Below are 25807 nucleotides of genomic sequence, written 5' to 3'. Positions count from 1 at the left end.
AATGGGAAGAGCTGTCTGGGAGTGTCTGAGCCTGTGAAAACAGGTGGCTCCCCAAGACATGTGGAGAACCCTCTTGGACTTCAGAGTGCCCCAGAGCAGGATAATTTCTCTAAATCTGTGAACACGTCAGCATATCCATGAGGGGAGTCCTTGGCACCATGCAGGAGTGAGCATCTGTGCTGAGCTCACTGCCAGTGAAAGAGGCAGCTCTGTGTGCCAGGGGTAGAGGAAAAAGGGAGCAGCAGCCCTGTGTCCCCAGAGCAGCATGTGTCTTTTACCTCTGCCAGGCAGAACCTGCCACTGTTATTTCTGGGGAACTTGAGGTGCTCCTTTGGTCATGTTTCCATGGGTCCCCAGTAGCATCTCTGGAGCATGTTAGTTTTTAGATAAATCTGACAATACTTTCAGGGACCTGTCTGGAAATTCAGATGCTGTGTATTGCTATAATGAGAAATCCCTTTTCAGAGAAGGACAGGAGGAAAATAGTGCCCCAGAGTGCCAATCTCTGGGGTTCAATGGGCTGTGTACCTCCATTGGACGCTGGCCTAGGGGAGCAAGTCTCACTGGTGCTGACAGATCTTTGCATCTAAAACCATGCCCCACTTCCAATCTGGCACCTGAGGGTCATTCCATTGGGTTCAGTTTTGTTCCTGTTGCTTTGCTACTGGATGACGGCACCATGCTATGCCCTGAGTTGGCTGTGTTTCATCATGAGCATAAGAAACTTGGAGTCACACCAGACCTTGGGAGTCTTTCCACCCAAAGGATTCTCTGATGAAGCTGAACACCTATGGATTCCTATTCAAATGGTTTGCCCAGTGGTTGGGAATAGAGAATGGAGACAGATTCCAGCAAGATATTTACTCATGGCACACAGGGGGAGTTTGACTCTTTGCTTCATTCCAGAGACATAAATTCTTCTGCCCCCTTCCCACCATCTATACCTGCCCTGTTAGTTGTCAGCAAACAGCTCTTGAGCACCTCCTATGAAGGCACTATACCAGGAGGTAGACTCTGCAAAGGCAGTGTGGATATGGTAAGACTTACAACTTGCATTTGTTCATTTCACCTTCCCAACCTTTGCCTCGTGGGAGCTGGAAAATGGGCCTGCTTCGATTTTCTCTCTCATTGCCCTGTAGTCTCCCCTAGGCATGGGGTGCACACCCTCCCCTGATTTCAGAGAGTCTACAGGCAGAGCATTCCCACCCCCAAACCCCAAATTCAGGATGCTCCAAAATCTGAAACTTTGAGCACCAGTATGATATCATAGTGGAAACTTTACTATGCCCCAAATTATCAATAATGTATAAAATTATGGTCAGACTATATGTTTTAAAGTATATATGAGACATAAAGGAATCTCATGTTAATTTGGATTCCATCCCCAAGATATCTCATTATGTATATGTATATATTCCAAAATTTAAAAATGTCTGAAATCTGAAATACTCCGGGTCTCATCTTTGATAACCCAAATGTCCAAATTCATCTGCTCCTTTTAATCTAGTCCTGCCATCCATATTGGAATTTGAGTATGCTTACCTCACTTCTTTATGCTCACAGAAGTGAGTGTTAGGGCCTTTCAGATTTGTGCATGCTAACCCCACACAGCATGTTCCACACACTGCATGGTGTGGAGTAGGGATAGGAAGTTATCAGGTGGGAGCATACCTACTTTGAGAAGAGCCACTCCAGTTCTCTGGTCAAGTTCATGCCCATGTTGATTCAATTATGATCTCACCTTTGCAAGTGAAGGAGTTTGGTGTTGCAGAGGATTCAAAAATACATGCTGAGTGATTGAATTGTAGTATTCAATCAAAGAAGTTAATTAATATGTCTCAAGCTGTGGCAAAAAAGATATTAAACTCAAAGGTCACCCTTTAGCCATCAGAAATATCCTGTACTAAAGTCTTTTATTGGATGACTAACATATCAAAAATTAATATGGATTTTTCCTGCATTTTTGTTCAAATGAAGTAAAGGAATATCTGCTTCTCAAACATCTAATTGAGGAGTGAGTTAGATTTCATTTCACAAACAATCCCTGACCTTTTCAGTAATGAGTCTCTTTGGCAAATGAGAGAATCCAGGGTGGATACTCATTGTTTTCACTGGCACAGACTACGTTAGCTGTTCCCACTGCATTATTTGTCTCTGCAGTAAAATTCCTCAGATGGCTCACCAGTCACATCATGTATTAAGCACCTGTGTTATGCTATACCATGTGTCAGATCTGTGCTACATCATGTGGCTGTGTGGATAAATTGGAAATGATTGCCCTTGAATTTATGCTCTGCTAATGGGGACTGAAAAGTAAACTTTTAACATAGTGTAGCAAGTGGCAGGGGCATTGGAGTTGGGGGGATGGGCATGAGCTACTTCCAGAGAGGCAGAGGGAGGTCCCTGGAAAGTGATCAGGTCTGAGGGTAGACCAGGGCCTCTGTACCTGAACTACAGGTCTCTGGATTTAGGAACCCCAAGGCTGGACATCCTGGGATCAGGGATCCCTTTGAGGAGTGTTTACTGAAATAAAATCCAAAGAAGGAGCTAAAATCCTGTGCTCATGGATTGAAGCTGGAGGCCAGAGCACTTCATAGCCTTGGTTTCTGGTTTCTGTTCCAGGAAGTATATTGCTTGCCTCTTCCTCTGCTGATTAAGTGGCTGACTCCATCAGATTCAGCTGCATTTGGCAATTAGTCTTTAGAAAGTGCCTGTGTGGAGGCAGCCAGGCAAGGGAAGCCAGGAAGACTGTCCCACACACTAGCTAGGCTGGGTGGCAGCCCTTGAAAGAGAGAGGAAGCAAGTTTCAGTTCCTGAAGACCTGGGGAAGAGTGACAGTCCTGGAGGGAGTAAAGAGAAGACTTTGGGACCTAGCAGGGAGTTGACTGCATTTCTGGAACCCACAAAGTAAACTGAGGAAACAAGGCCACCCGCACTGAAGGGCTACTGGCCTTTGGGTCTTCAAAAACGTGCTGTGAGGTCCTATAAGAGAGAACTGAGGAGAAAGGCACTTCAACCAGATGGAGGAAGGCAGGCTTGAGTGGAGAGTTGGGCATTCACTTCTCCCTGGGCATCAGAGCATGCCCAAAATGGGAAGGCACCTGGTTGTGAATGGAATTGGGAAGCCAGTAGGTGGAGCCTCAGAGGAGCTGGACTATTACAGGATGACTGAGGGGAATACTGGGAAGATGGCAGCAGGGAGCCTGGAGGTGCCAAAGCCCACAGGCCCTCGCTTATCTCCACCAGTACTCAAGAAAAAAGGGAGCAGCCAGATTGCCATAAACACCCTCAGTCCTTAGTGATTCAGGGTGAGTAGCAAAACTGTTAGAGAAAGTGACTCTATGTGTGAATGGTTCTTAACCTCATTTTGAAAGTCGCTTTTTGTAATTGATTGAAAAAGTTCCTGCTTTCCTAATGCATGTACTCATTTGGTCATTTATTCATCCACATAACACATTATTTATGAACCTCACCTGTGTGCCAGAGAAATACATTGTTCAGAGTCTCACAGCAAATATTATGGAGCCAAGATGAGAACTCAGCTAGTCTCTCTCCAGGCAGACTTGTCTGCTCCTAGAGAATGTCCGTGATCTCAGGACTTCAAATCTTCTACCATTCTTGGAGTTGCTGGCCCTTGGTGGAATACAGGCCACCTTCAGCCTTTGTCATTATCTCAACAAGGGTAATGTTGATTGCATCCGGTCTCCAAGTCTCTTCTTGCACCTGGAGCATTTCTCTACAGAGACATGGCTCAACACCCTCCCAGACCTGTACCATCTAATAGAAAAAGAACACTAGCCACAGAAATTATCTAGTAGTCACATTTAAAATAATAAACAAGTAAAAATAATTTTATTTAACCCAACATACCCAAAATATTATTTCAACATGTAAATCAAGATTCAAAAAAATATTAAGGAGGTTTATTTTACATTCTTCTTTTTAATACCAAGTTATCAACATCCAAGACATATTGTGGCACATCTCAAATTGCACTCCACATTTCAAGTGCTCCATAGCCACATGTCCCTAGTGGCTATCATACTGTATAAGACACAGATCTAGAACATCTTGGGCTCTTCATTCAACATCTGATTCTCTTGAGAGTCCATTGGGCAGTCCTGAGGAAACCCCTGATTTTTCTATGCTTCATCTTCCACATTAGTATGAAACCAGATATGAAGAGCAGCTTGTGATGAGGGAGGACCAATAGCTAAACCATTATGGCACGCAGCAGATATCAGTGTTTAAATTCTGAACATTAATGTGGTAAAGAAATGGAACATGGTACAACAGACAAGCCATGCCATATTTGGATATGATTTTTCATATGAGAAATAGCAAGTGCAGAGGGCCCACTGTCAATTAAATGTCTGTTCTTGATGAGCTCATATTACCAAGCATGACATGAGGGTAGACATCATCTTGCCAATCATGCTTCAGCTTCTCTTGGTCTGCTCTTACCCTTGTTTTGGGCCATAGAGCAGATGAATAAATGGAAAAGAAGAGGGACCAAGTGGGTTCAAAAGCATCACAATCAAGAGAAGAATCTGGTATAGCCCAGAAATGATGGTTTCAAGCACAGAGTAGGCAGACCATTAAGAGAGGTGACCCAGGGAGAAAACACCATCACCAAGTGAAGAGCCATTTCTGAACATTTGCTTGCTTCTCCAGCAGAAGTCACTAAGGAAGCACAGTACCTCGAACAGAGTAACTGCTCAGCAAGTGCTGGATAAATTGATGGAATCAGTTGGGAGCTATCACAGATTATACGGTGGGCAAGAAAATCACATAATTGAATTTCAGAGCCAGTTGAAATTCTCTTTTATTTATTTATTTTTTATTTTTATCTTTTTTAAGCAGAGAACACAGTAGAATTGTACCCCCTTTAATTGAAGAGATGGTTACTTGTGAAATGGGTCTCTGTTTTTAGTGGAATTAAAAATAACTCCAGGCCCAGTCATGCAGACTCTGGTTTACCATCTATGACTCACTTGCTTCGGTTTTGTTGTGTGAGGCTTTTGTGAAGAAACAGCCATATTTTTAAAGAACATTTCCATAAAGGATGTTTTTTCCCTTTGGTGTGGGGGTAGAGCAATATGAGAGGGATGAGTGAGAGGGATAGAGAAGAAATTGGGGACCTATTTTCATGCTATTTTCAGATGAAATAAAATCCTTTAGACCCCAAATACTTAAAATATATATTTGGAATTAGGAAGCATATGGTTCTATACTCCATGTCACAAGCCTGTTTGGTCACTGAAAAAGCTGCTTCTAAGTCACATGTCACTCTCAACTGGCCATTCCCTCCATCTCCATAGACTAGAGAAAGAAACTCTCTCCTGACTGGGCTTTTCTTCCTGCTAACAAGACTTATGTCTCTAAAGGGTGTTATGTATTGCCTCTGCAGGACAATAATGCCTAAACATGCTTGGAAATGGAATTCCCCTCTCCCAGTCATCCTGAAGAGACTCACGATCTATGGCCAAGTCTCCCATTGCTCTAGTGCAGGATTTCTTTGGACCCTGGGGTGGGATGCAGAGCTGAAGTTGTTGGCCCAGATCCCTAAGCACCTTGATGAAATCCTTAAACACTTCATCATAATTTTAAAGGCCATGAAATCCAAAAGAAATACCCATTATGAAAAAAGTGGTAGCAAAAATCCTTCAACAGTTCCACAAATGGTAACCCACTGGAGTGACAAGTGTTACTACTCTTGTTTTCTGGAAGAGAAAGGTTATCCTAAATGTAGGGATAGCTTCCTTTGTTGTCACTCACCACTGGGTTTAGAGACAAAGCCAGGATTTCATACGCATTTCATTTTCTGGTGCAAAGGACATTTTGATTAATTAGAATGTTGAAACCTCCAGTAGGAGGGCTGCGTTTGCAGGATGAATTTCCTTGGCTGACTTTTCGGGAAACTGGGGAAGAGTCATTACTGCAGTGAGGCAGTGAAACTGGGAAGCAGCCCGTATCCCTCAGCTGTGGTAGGTAGAAGCAGAGCTGGAATGAAGCGCAAGTGACCTTCTTGCCTGCTTGATGGTAAATGTCCTTTTCCAATCTGGAAGCTCCTGTTTATCCAAAGTGCCCCAAGATAGAATAATCTGAACTTTTTAGTGTGATGAGAATGATTTTGAGGACAGTACTGTCATGTATCACTTGACAGTCTGAGAACTACATCAGTAGGTGATTTTATCATGCAAACATCACAAAGTGTTGTTTATACACCTTGATGGCAGAGCCTGCTACACAGTTGGTATAGCCTGATCCTGCTAGGCTACAAACCTGTACTGCATGTTACAATACTAAATACGGTAGGCAACTGTAACATGATGGTATTTGTGTCTCTTCATGTCTAAACATAGAAAAAGTATAGTAAAATATCAGGCAACAGGAATTTTTTAGCTCTACAGTAATCTAACAGGACTAACATCATATACACAGCCCATGGCTGACTGAAAATCCTCACACAGCACATGATTTATACACCTTCATCAGTGGTTTATGTAACTTATTGATTAGCAACTATCTGATATGATATGAGCTGTATTGGGTTTAGAGAAAAGTTCAAATTACTGTGTTCACATCTTATAAAGATGTAGGCAAGTTTTTAAGCAGATATTTTCAAAAGTTTAATTTTATGCACAGAATTTAAACTAATGCAAATCAACCTCTGATTTTAAAAGTCTGTCAAGAGTCACGTAATCTCCAAGCTGCCAGCCCCACTGAATTTTAGCAGTGCTGTGAGGCTACCACCACACATGGGGCCTAGTTTGCCTGGGAAGCCTGAGGATGCCACTCTCATTCCTCTCCTCTGGGACTTCTGCAAAGGGTTCTGCTGACCACAGCACTGCCATTCCAGGACTTCTAGGGTGTGAATCTAAACATAGCCCTCAAGAACCTGAGTCTCAGTATGGATTTCAGCTTTTATAGGTTTCAGGGACATCTAGTTACACTGGCTTTGGGCATATTATATGTCCCCACATTCACTCTTGTTGCAACCTTTATGTCTTGAAACAGTAATGTGATATCTTACATGCACTAAACACTCATTGTATACTAGGAGCTATTCTAATCACAGCAACTCAGTGAGGTATAAGTACTATTATTACCCACTTTTGAGAGGAAAAACCTGGATGCATAGGCAGTAAACATCTCATTCAAGGTCACTGTTCTGCTCCAAAACCAAGCAATCTGGTCAACCCAACCTTCCCTCTCTGTGCCACAGTTCCTCTGGGGCAAGGTCATCTAAGCACTCCTTCAGCTCAACCTAAGGGTCCCACTCCAAACTCATCAGTTGTGGAAGAAAGTAGACCTGGTAAAGGGTACAAAGGATACAGAACAGTCACCATGAAACACTCCCCCCAAATACATTCCCTTTTGTCACTGCCTGAGAATTAGTCTTGCATTGTGTTGATTTGGAGTTATGCAATTTTCCTTTATAAAACATTAATCCCAGTCTCAAAGATTCAGATTGCGTTTAGAGTAGTATCTGCATTGAGTGATTACAGCAGCTTCGACCTTGCTGAGTGCTTTATCCTTCACCCTCTCACCAGCACTGCATGGTAGTCAACTCCAGTCATGTCATAGAGATGATAGACTAGTTATTCAGAAGCTCCTTTCCTAACCTAACTCTTTTTAAGTACAATGATCCCTCTTTACCCACAGGGCATACCAAGACCCAGTGGATGCTTGAAACTGCTTCTATATTGAACCCACTATATACTCTGTTTTTTCCTAGATGCCCTGCAGCATTGCCACTTAATACCAGAGTTAATCTCTCCTTCCATGTTTTGTGCCCTGTTGCCTCCTTTGCATCAGTACTTGTACTTTGGGGACATTATTAAATAAATTAAGGTTACTTGAACACAAGCACTGCTATACCATAGTGGTCAATCTGATAACAAACAGCTAGTGAGTAACTAACGGGCAGGTAGTGTGTACAGAGTGGATACACTGGACAAAGAGAGGACTCACATCACAGGAAAGATGCCACAAGATTTCAACAAGTTATTCAGAACATCACACAATTTTAAACTTATGAATTGTTCACTTTTGAAATTTTCTATTTAATGTTTTCAGACTTTGGTTGAACATACCCATGTTCAACTGAAAACATGGAAAGTAAGTTTTCAAGTTTTTATTCAATGATGTGAAATTGATACAACAAAATTAATAACAGTAAAAAATTTTCATATGTTAAACATGTGACTAATTCCCCAGGACTTGAGGTTACAGATGAATAGACTCTAACCCTTATACCTGGTGAAAATTCTTGGAACTCAGTAGGGACTTTACAGCCCAGCAGAGAGCTGTAGATCTTTCTCCACTGCCCATGGTAGGATCTCCTGTGGCATTAAAATTGTTCCCCACAGTTCTCATGGGCTTCCAAGTAAGTTTTGTTCATTCCTTGAGTAATCCAAATTCCAATTCCCTCCAAATGAATGCTTTGATTTAACAGGGGCACGTTTAACCATATTCAAAAGCCATAGATAATATCAAACCAATCTAAATTCAAAAGTATAAAGCAAGAGTTCCCTGCCTTTAATTCTAAAGGCTGTCTTGGTACCTGAGCCAATGGGAGTCCCCATGTATCACCTTCCAGAGCCAGAAATCTGCCTCAACAATGAAATGCAGTGGGCTGAGGAACCCTAGTTCAGGTACTGAAAGAAACACACGAGGTATACTTTCAAGAGAATATCTCAACATCCAAAGCAAACAGTTCTTTTCCAAAATTATTGTGTTGGAAATTTTCTTGGTTTGGAATTCAGTGATTCTTTCTTTACATGTTTAATACCTGAAGCCTTAATTTGTGAATCACAGAAATATAATCACCATTCCTTGATATCTTCCTATTCCTGAGACATACGATTTATTAACTGTGTCTTTTCAGAGTCCTGCATACTATAGAGATTATACATCATTAATTTGCCCAAGGCATGGGTTTGAGATACATATGTTTGTTTGTTTAAGTCCATACTATTTCATCAAAAGCAACGAATTGAGCAATACAGTCATTCTTTTCCAGAATAAAGCCCATCTTTGGCTCAGGTCTTAATCCTTAAGAGACCATGGCTCTGGATTTCCCTGGGAAGTTCTCTGAGGTTTCTGTGTTGGTATAATCACAGTCTGGCCCTGTGATGCTTCCATCCTGGGTTTTAGGGCTTGTTTTGTACATGCTCCTTGTACAATGGGACAACTTCATTAAAGGACATTCTTATATGTCAGCATACTGGCTTTTCCAAGAAGATATGAAGCTTCCTTTCAGAACCTGCAGCCTTACATACTGTTGGCAGAACTATGTGAAGAGAGATAACCTATTTACATACTAAAAAGGTCAGCATTGGACAATCAGCAGTTGGAGATGAATTTGCTGCTGGTTGCAACTGGAGCATAAGAATTGGGAAGAAGCTGGCAATTTTGCTGTCTCTTCATCTAGGTAGACAGCAAGTCTTGGTAAATATGAGGATGTCTGCTGCGATCCACAAGAGCAGCATCGTATAGAGAATCCCAGTGACAGATTGCTTAAAGCTTAGGGCCTTTCTGATTATAAAAAGTATACAACCGACCATGTCAAGTACAGGTCAGCCTCACCCTTTAAGAACTGTAATTAATTTGAGGTGGAATTATTTGCATAATAACTCTTTAGGCTCAGTTTGTAAAACACCAACCATCATAATAAACTTTAAATTATGTAGCTATTGCTTTCTTAACCTGCCATTTGCATTATGAAGGGTGTACTTTTTTTCTTGAAATATTTCTTTTCATAATATGTCTTTTCAAGGTCTTTTTAAATATTGGTAGTTTTATTTTGCTAATGCACGTCAAAAGTATCTTAGAAGATATTATAAAGGCAATGTTTTTCTCTGAAATCTCTGTAACATGTTTTTGTTCCTTGCCCGTTTGTAGATTCAAAGTAAAATAGAGGATTTAAATCTATGGTCTATCTTAAATGTTGGGCTGTAACTTAAGAATAAAGTTACTTTGGGACTAGGGATGTAATAATATGGTAGAGCACTTGCCTAGCATGCATGAGGCCCCGAGTTCAATCATCAGCACTGCAATAAACAAATAAATAAATAGTGAAGTCATTATTGAGGGGAAAAACTAAACAGAAGTGTTGATAAAAATGACATTGAAGTGCATCAATCCCATTGAAGTCTCACTTCAAGAGCAGCCACTCTTGGGCAAGCAGCAGCCATTGTTCTTTATGCCCTCACAACCCTGGTGCACTCAGAGGTTTTGTTCAGAAAAGAGAGCACCCCACTTAAGAATGCCTGTGCCAGGGAAATCACATCTCAGCGGAGGCTGCTTTCCAGAAATCCTTAGCTGCCCCAGATTCCCACCTGAGGTTATTGTGTGCTGGGGATTGACAGCAGCAGCTGATGTCACCCCAGTTCTCATGAGGACCCTGTGCTACATTTCATTCAGTGTCACCAGGGGATTTAGGAAGCCAGATGTGGACCTGGCCAGCTTTAGAGATGTATAGAATGGCTTCCAGGAAGAAATTGTTCTTTTGTACATACACATCCCAGATAGTTCAGTATGCCAATCTGCTCAGCATTCACATTCTGAGTGGGTCTTTGGTTCCTTAAATCTCTCCTCTGATTTAAGGAGAGAGAAGCCAGAGGCAGTGACAAGCTAGTCCTTCATTGGCCATCAAACAGTATCTCACAGAAATGATTTGTATTTAAAGCAAGCAGCCACAGTCTTCAGGGCCTAACATGACATCTATTTTGGCTAGGCCACTGTTCTAGAGCAGAACCATGGTATAGGCTATGCATGGGAACTCCTGGCTGTGTGACCTTATATAAGCAGGAGACAAGGCTGTTGGTTGTGTCTGCATCTTTCCTACCCTGACCACAGGCCCTCGGCTCCAGGCTGACCTGCTGCTCACTCCACACTGCCTCTCTTTCAGAATACTCAGCTGAGCAGAACCAGCAGGCCCTGCACCAATCGGTCTTCCTGACTTCCATGTCAGCCCACCCTTCTCGGGAGCTTCCCCTCGGCAGGGAGCAGCACTGCAAGCTGCTGCCAGGTGTAGCTGACATCCAGGCCAGCCAGGTGGCCCGGTGGACAGTGGACCAGGTGAGCGAGCGCCAGGGCCATGGGATGGGACCAGCCTTTGTCGGGCTTCTCTGTTGCCTGGGAAAATATCCCTTTTCTTTCAGGCAGCACATCCTCTATATTAAGTTAAATTCAAATGCAGTGAGAAGCCAGACATGATTTTGAGGAAATTAGGAAAGCCCAGTTAGTTCTGTGTCTCCTCTTCCCAGCCTTATCCAGTGCTGCCCTGTGCTTCATCACTATCTGCCCAGGGCTAATTTAAACCTCCAAGTCCACATCCCAGCTTTGATTTGAGGAAGTACAAATGTATAAGCATCTTAGACTTGAGTCCCAGCAACATCCTTGCTGGAAGATAGCACTGGCCCAGGACATCCAGGCCCTGAGCACCAAGTACATTCTCTGCAAGCAGGCCTTGCTTCCCATTTCTTCACCCAAAGCCACAAGATGATCAGGTCAACCTTAGGTTGGTTTTTAAAGTGCATATGGTATCAACATTGTGTAAGATTCTGCACAGAGGGAAAAGCCAGATCATATTTTAATATAATCATGCCTTACAATATTGGTTTTTAATAAGGATCCGTTAAGCCCCATTGCTTGCTATAATGCAATAGGACTACTTCATATTTAAAGCCATCTTATTATAAGGAGTACACTGTTTGGTGGAATTTCTTTCTGATAAAGGTATTGTTTCCCTAGTTAGGCTTGGGAACTTTTTATTTCAATGGCAAAAACCCTGGAGGGCAAGATTCGAGTTACAACTGGAGTTAAATTTGTCACAAAATATTTGCTGAGCGCTTCCTGTGGTCACCTTGACTTACTCGTGGTTGAGCCTTCCTTTGTAGGCTTGGGCTGAGGTCCCTGTTCTCACTCCTCCCCAGGCACTTCACATGATGGGCCTGTGCCCGGAGTCCTTTGGCAGAAACAGAGTGGTCTGCCATTGTTTTACAGGATGCCATGCTGCCTACCTCTCCTTCCACTCTTAGAAAGGCCTGGACGGTCCTGGTCATGGAGAGTTGACCTGGAATGTGCCAGGAACTGGCTGTGTGTCTGGGAAAATGGCTAAAATGTGGTCTTCCTCCTTAAAAGTGTCCCAAGTCTGCCTGTTTATGAATTTCTAGCTCACTCCTGGTCCCCTTCAGCTACATGACCAAACCTCAACTTTAAAACTTTAAATCATGTATACTTTTGCCCTTGAAGCAACACTACACAAATAGGAAGTTCAACTGAGAACTCAATGGCATGTCATTTGTTCTTAATTTTCAAGCTTGTTATTTGAAATTCTATATCTGGGAAGTAAGTCTTTTCTTGCTGGTTTCCTAGCTCTTGGTTCCATATGTCCTCCATAGTAAGGCCGAGATTTTTATTTCACCCATTTGGCAGATGGGGAAATTGAGTCAGCCAGAGGCTAAGTGACTTGCTTAAGGCTACACTGGCAGAATCAGGTTCACCATGCAAACAGCAGCCCTGGGCCTGAAGGAAAATAACCTGGGAAAGCGAAAGGTGACCAGGTGTCAAAGGCCTCAGAGGCCAGGTGGGGAGTGGCATGACTCATTTGGCAGCTGAAGTCACATTAGGTTCTCGGGCATAAAGTCACTTTGTGAATGTGCTGTTTCAGGGAAATGAGTATAACAGGTCTACAGAAAGAGGGAGATGCCAAGGAGAAGAGGACAACCAGGAAGTTGCCAGCATGCCCCTGGTGTGGGGAAATCAGGGTCTGGATTGGGGGCTGCCACAAGAAGAACCTGACTTCCGTAAATGTTTTAAAGGCAAAAGCAACAGCACAGGGAAGTCGTTTAGACATAGAAGATGAAAAAGTAAAACCAGCCAAATGTGATTCCATTTATAGTCTGAGCACTACACAGTTTGGTACTTAATTAGGATAATAATATGTGAGATCTGGGAGACCCACTAAGTTGGGAAATGCTGGAGCTGTCAGAATACTGAAACTTTGGGAAAGGGCCCAGTTTGGAGGCAAGGGGACAACACAGAGAAACAGGAGGCACTGTCCTTACCAGTGAGGGAAGGGCTCCAAGTCAGTGCTCCCAGAGACAACTCTGAAAACTGAGGACCCAGGCTCAGATAAAAGGTGCAGGGGAAGGGGAGATGCAAATGGGAGTCAAGGAGGAGCTGGAGGAAGCCCCTGGAAGAAAAGCCTCACAGGGAGGCCAGTCAAGAGCCTTCCATGCAGCAAGGCATATGGCAGGTTCAGCTCAGGGTCCTAGCTGGGGCTGCAGAGTTGGACTTCAGGAGATTTGGAAATCTTGTGTCTTTCTTAATGGAGGAGAGAGAACTTTCATTTGCTTCTTTGCATGACAGCAAAAAGAACAGGACTCCCTAAAAGGAGCATCAAGCAGTAAATAGGAAATGGGAGACTGGCGGCTGATCTGACAATTTTCAAGTTTGGCACTTAATATTAAAACAATTTTGGAATTGTTTTAGCGTAAGTTTATTTCTTACTCTAGACCAGGAAAAGTCTCAGTAGGACTGGGAAGTTCTCAAAAGGAAGATCAAGGAGAAAGGCTAAGACTGAGGATGCTACCAAGGACTGTGAGGAAGGTGACATCCCAGTACTTGAGTTCTGTTTTGTGTATATGTGTGTGTGTGTGTGTGTGTGTGTGTGTGTGTGTGTGTGTGCGCGCACGCGTGCAAAATCACAGCCTTTTATTGCTGGAAAAGGCCTTAGAGCATTTATAAATTAAGTAAAATCAGAGAGGCCAAGAGCCTTGCATCGAACGCCCCTGCTCATAATGCTTCCTGGTGCTTCGGTAACCATGACTCCCACCAGGGAGGCATTCCAAAGGCAACCTTCTCCCTAATCCCTCATGTTGACTTGTCTCAGCCTTGGTATCATCCTAACAAGATGCCCTTGAGGACAAGGAGCACATCCTAAATTTCTTGCCTGTATCTTTATGCACTACAGCACCTCTCTCAGCACTGAAATAGGTCCTCAAGAATGATCTTTGATGGATTGAAAAATGCAGGCTTTGTGTTTGTGTTCTTTTTCTATCTTTGAAAATAAGGCGGCTCTCCAAAGGGAGTCCACATCAGGGTGTTTAGTGGGTGCCCACCAACGGTGGAGTGCGAGCCCGCTCCGGACGCCACAATGAAATGGTGATTGAGGAGGAGGATTTGAAAGGGCAGTGCAGGATCAGTGGGGGCTGGGGCTCCTTTTATGCTTTGTTAGTGCTGGTCATAGGGGAGCCTCAGTAGCCGAGGACAGGGTGTTGAAATGAACTTGGGCATCCTGCGTAAAGCGCCATTCAGAGACCTAACATGAGTGTCTATAGCAGAAGAGAAGAGAGAGAAGGTTCCCATTGTCTGCCACCCTGGCCTGGGAGAAAGGCCTCTGCTCTGCATGATGCTACCTGTGAAGAGAAGCCAAGCAGGGCCTTTGTCACACTCCCAGAGCTGTGAGCTGGCTTTCAACTCCTTTATCACCATGGTTGTCTCTCCCACCACAGTGTTTTTCAAAGCATAGTTAGGCCGTGAAGTCAATTTAGTGGTTATGAAATGGAAGGCAAGAATAGATACATGATGTATCACGAAGGTTATTGTTTTGGGAAACTTCCGTTAGACATGGGTGTGAGCTCGTGCTAAATTATGGGCAGCGTAAGTTTATTTCTTACTCTAGACCAGGGAAATATCCTGTTCAAATACATCAATGTCTGAGAGTAAAAACCAAAATATTTTTATATTTTTACATCTTCACAGCAAACTGTCCTCCGCTCAGAGTGTCAGATGCACATTTGAGTGAGTGAGTGAATGCACAGGTGAATTTTATGTAGTGTCTTCCTGCCAGGTGTGTGTCCAAGCACATGCAGGCAGGCTGTGAGTGTTGCGTGCACATTCACCACCACAGATATGACTCAGTTATGCTTGGCACCTCTTATATCTTAAAATACTTCTTAAAGCACCCCATATAAATTGTCTGAGCCTCAACCAAGTGCTCCCTAAATGTTCATTAACTATAAAAGATGGAAGTCACTTTAAAAGCAGACTTTACACAGGAGGGAGTATTTTGAAAAATTTAGGGTACTGCTAGCTAAGCATAGCAGCCTTCACAATTGAGCCCTTTAAAAAGGGCAAATAAACCGTGCTGTTAAAAAATGAGACTCAGACTGGAAACATGGTCCCCAGTGGACTTTTAGCTAGTACAATCAGGCACACATCTCCAGGCTCAGCAAGGGAGAACACCACCATCCAGGAAGATTGAAGGCAGCAGCCCCACTGCGGAACAGAGGCCTGCTGCGCTCTGGAGAGGAGGCCGAGAAAGTAGGTCGTGGGGGGGACGTGAGCTGGGTACAGTGAAGGGCTCATCTGAGAACCCAGGCGGTGTCATCCTTCTTAGTCTTCCCAGACTGCTGTCTCATACCTACAATTAACTTACTCAGTGTCCTTCCAAAGCAAAGCAGGGATTTTGGCCATAGGACATTGTGTTCCTGACAGTGTAGAAAATGGTGTGTGTCAGCCCCCACAGCCCCAGCCAAGGACACACGCCCACATGTCAACCCCACACCATGGGGAGCTCCCACAGCCATGGCCAAAGCCTGGGCTGCCACCGGTCTCCAGCAGAGTAGCTGCTACTTTGAAACAGCAGAACCACCCCACGGCTGTCCTTTCACGGTCTGAGGACAAATGGACACTCCTCTCTCATTGAATTTTCTGCCAATAAATAGCTACCCGCATTTTACCACAAACTTGAAGGGAACAAAAAAAAAAAAGACTTTCTTTGAAGGGGAGAATGAGAGGAAAACCTTTGGATGTTACTCTCCTTAAAAGCTCACCACTTCACATGTGGAAAACCTGTAGCAAAACGGGCTTGCTATTAAAAGTCAATAAACCTTAGGGTTTATCAACTAGTAATACTGAATCAATAGTCTGCTTCTACAGGTTTCATGGAACTTACTCTTTACTTTGGGAAAACAGACTGAGTAGAATGGGAATGTCTTTCTGGAAAAGCAGAGAGTTTGAGAGAGGTGGTAGGCCAGGGAGACGTGGCTACCCAACTGCCTCTGGAGAGCAAGGGCAAAGCCGCAGGAGGAGGCCACCTCGCTCACAGCCCACCTCGCTCACAGCCCTCACTCTGCTCTGTTGACACTTTGGTTTGACACATTATTTATTCCCATTAAAAGAAGCCAGTTTACCTCGACAGGGACAGTGATTTCTTGGCTAATGGTACTGAGGAGGGGATGGAGTCCTTGTTTCATTGTTTGTCCAGAAAAGGGCAATTTAACATAGAAAACCCCCAGAGCCACGCACAGCACTTCTGCTGTGAACAGAAGCCCTTGAGCAAGTATGTAAGAGCCCCTCCATCCCACAGGGAGGCCACTGTGCCGACAGTTGACGTGGCGCCTCCACCACGGCTCCTGAGACGGGATGGCACATGGGTCTCTAGCTCACTCCTGGTCCCCCTTTTCTCTCCACCTTTTTCCTTCTATGACATTCAGCCCTGTGAAAAAGCCACACTAGAAGAGGACCTGAGTTGATTTTGATCCCCTCGGGGATATTGGCAACATCTGGATGCATCTTTTGGCTGTCACAGCTGCAAGTGGCAGCTAATGAGTAGAGGCCGGGGAGGCTGTTAAAAATCCCTCCTCCGCAGGACCGCCCCACAGCAGTTCTCTGACCCAAGGTGTTGTGGCACTGAGGTTGAGAAACCCCACCCTAGAACATGTTCCTGGACTCAGCTTTGGTTGCTTTTGCCCTGGCACCCAGCCCCAGTTCTGGGGATTTTACCCCTGTATCCCCTCCTCCTCAGTTCTAGGCTCTTCCCCACGCAGAGCAGATGTCCAGCCCTCATATTTCCCGCTGACTGCAGCTGATGCCTCCGCTAATGCCCTGCCCACTCAGAAGACCCAGCACGAGTCCATCTAGATGCTGCTGGGTCACCTCTCCAGCTTTCTCTGGCACTGTGGCTCCTCAGCCCTCAGTGCACATTAGCATCCGCTGGGGAGCTCTGAAAATAAATACCCAGCACCTGGATGCAGTCCAGCTCCATTCATTTGCAATCTCTGTGGACTGAGCCTGGACTTCAGTCAGCCTGAAAGCTCTGCAGGTGAATGTAATGTGTGGCCGAGCTGGAGAACCAGGGCGCCAGGCTTTCTGCCACCTGCTGACGGCCATGCCAACCCTGCCTTTCCTGATGCCACTCTCCTTGCCCTCCTCAGTGCCAGCTGACCTGGACTGCTCACTGCTGCTCCCACCCACCCTGTGTGGCCCTGCTTCTGGGTTGCCTCCTGTGATTCTCCATATCTAGAAGGTCTTCTCCACACAAGCATCCCAAATTGCCACCCACAGGAAGATGGAGCTTACATCAGTGACCATCTCAGGGACCCCATCCTTATGATGTTCCCACCTGGATGCAGTCTTCTCTTACAAAAGCCTGGGCCTTTACACTTCTCCTCTGGAGGGTCACACATTTGACCATGTGTCATAGTCATGAGAAAGGAGTGTTATACTCCTCCCCCTCTTTCTTCCCACCACACATTGAACCATTAACTCACAGGTGCAGCCCTTCCAAACCCCAGCACAAAGCCTCATACCTGGCCAGGTTCAGGACATGCTCATCTAGAACAGCAGCCTGGGAAAGGACAGAGATGCCCCATCTCTCAGTGTTTTGGGCCAGCGACCCATTAGGAGTCCTTAGCCACCATCAAAGCTCTTGTCACCTGAGTTCCAGTTGACCAGAGGCCTTCCATGACTTTCTTCTGCTCCCTGCAGATGCTATACACATGCTCCGTGCATCCTGTTTACCTAGAAGAAGACAATCAGGTGAATTCAGAAAACCTCAGCTTTTTCCACTTGTGTTGCAGAGCCCCAGGTTCTGAATAAACTGGGCTTGTCATGCTAAGAACCACAGCTGGTCGGAGCACATGGGCACTCATCCCAGAGCTCCTGGGTCAGGGTGATGCCAATACATGCAGCGTGATGGCTGGTTTGGGAGGGACTTTCTAAGTCCTTATCACCTCTAGAAGGATGATTGCAAAGGGACCCATGATGAAATAGACTCACAGTGCCGGAAGAGCATAAAGCAGATAGAACTCAGGTGTGCAGCCATAGGATGTGTCTGGAGGCATTGGTCCTCCCTGACTGTTCTAGAACCTGGGTCACCCATCACCTGGTGCTCTTCTGCAGTGGGAGGAGGAGCATCTTCTTACTTCTCATGGGGGGCTCTGAGGGAGTGGGTGCTCCCAGGATGCTGCGATGGTGGAACTTGTTAGAATAAGACCATGAGCTCTGCAGCCCTCTTGAGACCTTCCCCGTGAGGTGCAGAGAGGGACAGGGTGAGCACTCACCATTCAGTCAACACAGGAAAGAGACAGCCAAGAGGAAAAACAAGCAAGAGGACAGGTCCTCCTACAAATCACCCTCCCACAATTCCATTTACCATTGTGCTCCTGCTTCCATTCCTTCCCTGCTGAGACTGTGCCAGACCCAGCTAGAAATAGCCAGAGCCCAGCAGTCATTTGGGTTTGTTAGGAGTCTACATTTTATCATGTCTGTTCAGGGAGCGCCTCTAAATTGTCTATTGAGACCAGTCCATGGCTTCCTGAGTTGACAGTCCATCCTTGACTGAGTTCTTTTATTAGAAGGAACATGGGGCATGTGGGGACAGAGAAAGGGTAAAAAAGAGAGGTGGGAAGTCAAGTGAAAGGGACCGAGTCTCCAGAACTAGGATTTGGAGGTAGAAATCCCAGGTCCAAAAACATCTCTGCTACCCACTGACCAGGTGGGAGCTTGGGTAAGTTGTTAAACCTCCTTGGGCTTCAGTTTTGTGGTTGTTTAATTGGGAATCCAGCTCAGCATAGATTTACAATTTCCTCCAGGCTGCCAGGCACCAGGTGAGGACCTGGAGCCTCAGCCCTAAGAGGGGACTCTGCCATCAAATCTCCCTACAAATACAGTGGTCCTTGTGAATATTGCTGCATGAGGCCACTGTCCCCTGCCTACCTTGACACTGGAGTGTGGTCAGGAGGTTCAGGTGCAAAAAGCTTCTAGAATGCTATCACCATGACCCTGTGTAGGTCAGCTTGGTGATCAAAGGATAGAAAAGACACTGGGGGCAGGACTCATTGCTCAGCTGACAAATGCTAATGTGACTTGATAGTTACTATTTAAATCCCAAGTGTTTGAGGGATTCAAAGTTTATTTTACTCACATGTTGATTTACTACAACCCCAAAATTATTTCAGGTGTGTGTCTTAAATTAGGCTTTTCATCTTGCACTGTAGGTGGCTGAGTTTGTACAGTCTCTTTTGGGCTGCGAAGAACATGCCAAGTGCTTCAAGAAAGAGGTAAGAAATGTAAAAATTAGATATATTTCCATACTTCTGGCCCCAAAGCTCTTTATTTCTGTTTAGTTAAGTATAAATAAGAGCAGTTTGGGGAGGCAAGAGAAAAGGGAGCCAGCAGGGGAGGAGCCCAGCAGTGAGGGACTGATGCAGAGGGACAGCCACTGTCTTTAGTTCTCACTTATTTCGCTCTGCTTTGTCACAGAGTGCTGTGACACTCAGCTTAGACAGTGTGCTCCACAAATATACTGTTTGGTGGAAGAGTAAATGAACAAGATAATTAATCATGCAGTCTCTGCATGAGGCCATATGGGGGGGGAGGAATCTTCCCTTGGGAGTACAAGCAAGAAGTAGAGGGGACTCTGCTCCAAATGCAGAAGGGGGACCATCCTGTTATCCTGTTGCCAGCACCTGCTTCAAGAGGGGTGTGGAGGAGCCACAGAATCCTGTGAGATCTCTGCCTCCTGCCTTCCCTTGGTTGGGAATTTTCTGAACTGCTTAACATTTTTCCTGGAATTAGTATCCATAGTCATATGGGCCACAGAATGATACTGCAAATAATAATACCAACAACAGAATGATAATACAAATAATAATGACAGTGATTACCATAGGCCTGCCATGTGGTGCAGGCCTATAATCATTATCTTTTGATTCTCAAAATACTCTACATTGACAGTTCACCATGAAAAAGTTCAGGTTCAAGAGGGCTAGGCATCACAAGTAAAGAGCAGGGTTGGATTGTAGCCCAAATACATCTGATTCCGGAGCCTCATTCACAGCTTTAGAACTTACCAAAGAAGTACCCTCCTAAGGACTCTGGAAAGCACCACACACCTCTCTTCCTCTCGAGTTCAGAGCACACGTGCATTCAAGAGAAGCACTATGGAGCCCAGTCAGAATGGCATTGGTCTACTGGCTGCCAATGAAACGAGGTTCTCCTGGTTCCACCTGAGGGTAGCACAGCCTGGGCACTGCTGACCCAGCCTCCTACATGTAGTCTACTGTCTGTGTTACCCACCTTGTCCGAGTCTGTCTACATGATGAGCAGGAAAGAGAATCCTTTGTGGCACTTTATTGCAGCTTGATCCTTCCTAGCCAACTCTGTTATGTGCTCGGGTAACTCAACTTCTCTCTTCCCTCCCCTCTGAAACACAAGCCTTTTAGCTTAGAATTTCAGGTTTCCTCATCTACTTTACAGAGTCACTGGGAGGTTCAAATACATGGAAGGTTATCAGAGTTCCTTAAATGTTAGCTGTATCCACACCATCATCACTTATTCTCAGGACAACTGGATATGTGGACAGCAATTTTTGCTTGAAAATGCTAGAGCCAGACCCATGTTAGGGATGGAAGGAGGCATATTCTCTCTCCTCCACCTGTAGTGTGCGCTTTTTAGCCCCTGGGGAAAGTATTTGCTTTTAGTATGTGCTAAATGGATAAATCTTCAATATATCATAAATGCACAGGAAGCTTTTCCAAACTTTTAAAGGATTAAAATGTTCAGAACAGACACTTCTCAGAAGATGATATTCAATCCATCAATAAATATATGAAAAAATGTTCAACACCTAGCAATTAGAGAAATGCAAGTCAAAACCACTCTAAGACTTCATCTCACTGCACTCAGAATAGCAGCTATTAAGAATACAAACAACAATAAATGTTGGTGAGGATGTGGGGGAAAAGGCATACTCATACATTGCTGGTGGGACTGCAAATTGGTACAGCCAATCTGGAAAGTGGTATAGAGATTCCTTGGAAAACTGGAACCACCATTTGACCCAGCTATCCCCCTCCTTGATTTATACCCAAAGGACTTAAAAACAGCATACCACACTGATGCAGCCACTTCAATGTTTAGAGCAGCACAATTCACAGTAGCTAAATTGTGGGACCAACCTAGATACCCTTCAGTAGATGAATGGCTAAAGAAATGCAGTATATATACACAATGGAATATTACTCAGCATTAAAAGAGAATAAAATCATGGCATTTGCAGGTAAATAGATGGAGTTGGAGAATATAATGCTAAGTGAAATAAGCCAATCAAAAAAATGCTAAATGTTTTCTCTGATATAAGGATGCTGATTCATAACGGGGATGGGAGGCAGCATGGGAGGAATAGACCACCTTTAGATAGGGTAAAGGGAGGGAGGGGAAGGGGTGGAAGCATGAGGGTAGGAAAGACAGTGGAATGAGACAGACACCCTAGGTACATGTATGAAGACACAAGGTGTGGTGTGACTCTACTTTGTGTACAACCAGAGACATGAAAAATTGTGCTCTATTTGTGTAATATGAATTGAATTGCATTCTGCTGTCATATGTAACAAATTAGAATTTTAAAAGAGAGTTAAAATGTTCAAATCACACCCCAGAGGTCTGAGGGTAAGTCTTCCTTCCATTATAAGAATCATCACTGTCAGTGAGACATGAATTCGAAGGGGTTTGTATTATGAAATTTGAAAAGGTTTAGAACCATGGCTCAAGGTTTGTGGAAGTGTTGCTAGAATAGAAACCCCTTTCATTCCTACCTCTGTGGTTCTGGAGCCAGGATTTAGCTGAGTCAAGCTGTACCTCAAATGTTAGCTGTCACCATCACCTCAGTGGTGTTACAGGGGGAAAGACACTCAAGCAGCCTCTGGAGACAAGCTCTGAGGTCCCCAGTGCCTCAAGAAGCTGTGGACAAGCAGTCTCTATGCTAGCCATTCACCATTACTGACTCAAGGAAAAAAATCACACTTCACACTACAGTATTTTCTATTTAAAAATATTTAAGTGTCTAATAAAAATTAAAGGGCTGGGGATGTGGCTCAAGCGGTAGCATGCTCGCCTGGCATGCGTGTGGCCCGGGTTCGATCCTCAGCACCACATACAAAGAAAGATGTCCACTGAAAACTGAAAAATAAATATTAAAAAATTCTCTCTCTCTCTCTCTCTCTCTCTCTCTCTCTCTCTCTCTCTCTCTCTTTAAAAAAGTTGAATACATTCAAGGCATAGAACATGATGATTTAATATGCATATACTATTGTATATGCATATTAAATTGTATAACAATTTCTCACAATCTGGATCACTGATACAGCCAGGTATATAGTGGTGCTTGCCTATAATCCCAGCAGCTCAGGAAGCTTAGGCAGGAGTATTCCAAGTTCCAAGTCAGCCTCAGCAACTTAATAAGGCCCTAAGCAGCTTAACAAGACCATTCCTTAAAAATAAAAAATGAAAAAAATTAAAAAGGACCATGGATGTAGCTAAGTAGTAAAGCGACCCTGGGGTTCAATTCCCAATACCACCAAAAACAAAACAAAACACCTTACAGATACATCTATCACCACTCATTCAGACATTAGATCTTCATTTAGAGCCAAGAATCCTTCTGAGCGAATTTTAAAATGTTTTTAAGGCAAATAAAATATTTACAAACTTAAGATATAAGAAAACTAAAAGGAGATAATAAAAACCAATCACTCTTCCACCAGCCAAAGACAACTTCTGTTAACATTTGATGTAAAATTTCAAATATTTTAAATATTATATATACATGTGGTCATGTATATTTAATTTAAAAAATCAAGTTTGAGATTTGTGTCAACATGCTGTGTTATTGCTTAACAATTCATGAAATTTCTCAGATCATTAAATGTTTCATAGAGAAGTAAATTTGGGTGCCTGCTTAGTGTCTCATCCCATGTCTATATTATAATTTATTTACTTCAGCTCTTATTGGAACCCTGGATTGTTTCCAGTATTATAAGTACTGCGATAGTATGCACATTGCATATTATTCTCTCAGGGGAAGAAAAACAAAACTCTTGGAGATTTACAGCATTACTTTAACAGCTTTTGATACAAATTCAAGACCAAGATTTTTTAAACATAACAACAAAGAAATTCATACTGGAAAATTTTTGTATATGGAATTCTTAATTAAGAGAGTAAGCACCTTTTCAAAATAACTTCAGTCCCAAGACCTAGGAGGAGATGGAGTTGATGGATGGGTGGGCCTGAGCCCAATGAGAGCCACGTCCTTCTCGGTCACTGACAAGCTCTCCATGGAGGCCCTGATGATTTGGTCTCACATTCAGCACCCAGGAGTTCCCAGTGGGTAACCAAGCTTTAATGGCAGGATATTTTAACTTGTGTTTGTTTATTTGTTTGCAGCAGATCGATGGCAAAGCCTTCCTGCTTCTGACACAGACAGACATCGTCAGAGTGATGAAGATCAAGCTGGGCCCCGCGCTGAAGATCTACAACTCCATCCTGATGTTCAGGAACTCCCAGGACCTCACAGAAGAAGACACTGTCACAGGCCAGGATGTCACAGAGTAAAGGTGCTTTCAAACTCGTGCCAGTGCCAGGACTCTTTCAGCAGTAAATTGCCACCTGTCAATTTGATTTGAATGTCCCCATGGTCATATCCATATTTAATCTGGACACTTTCAAGTGTCTGTGGCTCATGTGTATAGAGGATTTTGAAGAGTGATGGTGTGCCAGTGACTCAGAGGCTCAGGCACAAGTGTGGGTTTAAGAATGTGGTTATCGTTGATGGGATCCTTTCTGCTATGATGTGTTGCAACAAACAGACCAAAGAAGCCCACACATACATCTGTGTCCTTCCCTCACCATAAAAGAAGACATTTTCCATCTTGCAAGCACAAGTCTCTCAAGTGGTACAATATCAGAAAAGCAGATGCATCAATACATTGTTAGTGTTTTCACCAGAACCACATCTGAACATGGCTCATACCTGCTGACTGGAGGCCTGGCACTTTAAAGACTCCCTGTGAGGCTTTTGTGTACTTTACTCAGGAAAGTATGACTCTTTAAAAAAATAATAAGCACATGATTTTGCAGTTCATGAAATCTCTTTTTTATTCCATTAACCACTTCTTGGTTGCCGCCCCAAGGAGGCCAGGAGCTTACACAAAAGAACGTGCCCAGGAGCCATGGGAGAACAGTTGGGTGGGCCCTTCCAGAAGCTGATAATACTCTTCTGAGGGTGCCCTAGGGTCCCCATTCTAACACTGGCATTGGCTGGTAGGCCAGATACCACCCACAGTGAAATTCTCCTGGCTCCCACTCTGTGGAGAGTTCAGGAGTGCTGTTTTTCCCTGCATCCTGTCGGATCTATATAACAAGTACATATGGGCCCTGTGTACACCTTTACAGAACCCTGCCATTAGGAAGGAATATTTCTAAGGTTGGGAGCTCGGTGTCTGTTATTTGTTTGAAAAATTCTGACTCATTATCAGATTTTATTTGTTTTATAATTGATTATATCAGAGACCCAAGTTGTGTGGAGTTTGTCCCACAGTTACAAAAAGCAAGTACCTCTTTCTTAGCTTCTTACTGCTCTTCCATGTAGAGCAGTTAGCTACAAATGCCCTTATGGAAGTGGAAACTCATCATTTTAGGATAGGAAGAAAAAAGGGAATTCATAGAAAAGAGACTCAGAACTGACCACATCCATTTGCTTCCTTAGGAATGTTAACAGTTTAAGAAAGTTAATTCTGCTTACAGAAGTTCTCCAATTTTAGGTAATGAAAGAAAAAAATATTCTCTGAGAAATATGCATACATTACATTTGTTCATATCCTTACCTAAATGTAATTTTAATATATTATCAGTTATGTAAATTTTGTTTCTGTGGCATTTGGTTTGTTGTTTTGCTTTGCTTTTTGTAGACTGCCATGTGCAATTAAAATTTCCTGCTTCTGCTGTTAAAATTTTAATATATTTTAAATGATAATAAACAGATAAAATCCACACCTTTCTATCTTTAATGAGCACATCATTATAACCTGCACCCACACCATAGTCAGGTTTTCCCCAGCTGTGGAAGAGCAAAGGTTGATTTGCTGCATGTGTTAGTCAGCAAAGTCAGCCAGCTGGACTACTGAGTTCCTTGGGATAGGCTCCCTTAGGGAAATAGGTTTAGGTGTTAATAATTTGAGAGACCAAATTGGGGATTTTTTTAAATAATAAGAATTTTTAAATTGCTCATTGTTTAGTATCCATGGAAGACCTGGCTTGCACATTATGTGTATGTCATTTCAACACATTTCCTAGACCAGGACAAATGATACCAAGCAAAATTGGGATTGAACTGTTGTTCCTGGAAGCCAACATGATCAGAGATAGATCCAGGTGTCCATCACCTGCAGAACACCCCAGTCTGCCACCCTCGACCTTAACATAGTCAAAAGGAAACTCAGATCTTCTCACCTGGGTGTACACTGCCCTCACCAGAGTAGTGCCCCAGCCAGGAAGCTGAAATCATCGAATTGTCCATGCTGATGCATAGCTGGATAACACTGGAGTTATGGAGAATGTGCACTGTCAGTTCTTGGGAGCTGGTCCCTGCTGGCCCCAGCACACTGCAGACATTCTACTCAGCCCTCTGCCCTCTCCCTTTACTTTCTTTAATATTCTGCGCTTGATT

The 25807-nt window shown here is 43.8% G+C and overlaps 1 protein-coding gene across 9 annotated transcripts in view; it reads left to right on the top strand.

The window, feature by feature from the left end:
* Nucleotides 1–25131, top strand: part of L3mbtl4 (L3MBTL histone methyl-lysine binding protein 4) — a 458743-nt gene extending 433612 nt beyond the window's left edge. For all 9 annotated transcript variants that reach the window (XM_078030356.1, XM_078030355.1, XM_078030359.1 and 6 more), the window contains 3 exons: nucleotides 10919–11088; nucleotides 19299–19361; nucleotides 23527–25131. In XM_078030356.1, coding sequence (XP_077886482.1) covers nucleotides 10919–11088; nucleotides 19299–19361; nucleotides 23527–23694 — 401 coding nt within the window. In that variant the 3' untranslated portion in view covers nucleotides 23695–25131. The remainder of the gene's footprint in view (nucleotides 1–10918; nucleotides 11089–19298; nucleotides 19362–23526) is intronic.
* The last annotated feature ends 676 nt before the right edge of the window (nucleotides 25132–25807 follow it).

This window comes from Ictidomys tridecemlineatus, chromosome 13 (genome assembly GCF_052094955.1).
Source record: "Ictidomys tridecemlineatus isolate mIctTri1 chromosome 13, mIctTri1.hap1, whole genome shotgun sequence".
NCBI lineage: Eukaryota > Metazoa > Chordata > Mammalia > Rodentia > Sciuridae > Ictidomys > Ictidomys tridecemlineatus.
Note: the sequence above shows the minus strand (reverse complement) of the source record. Positions and strands in the feature narration are given on the sequence as shown.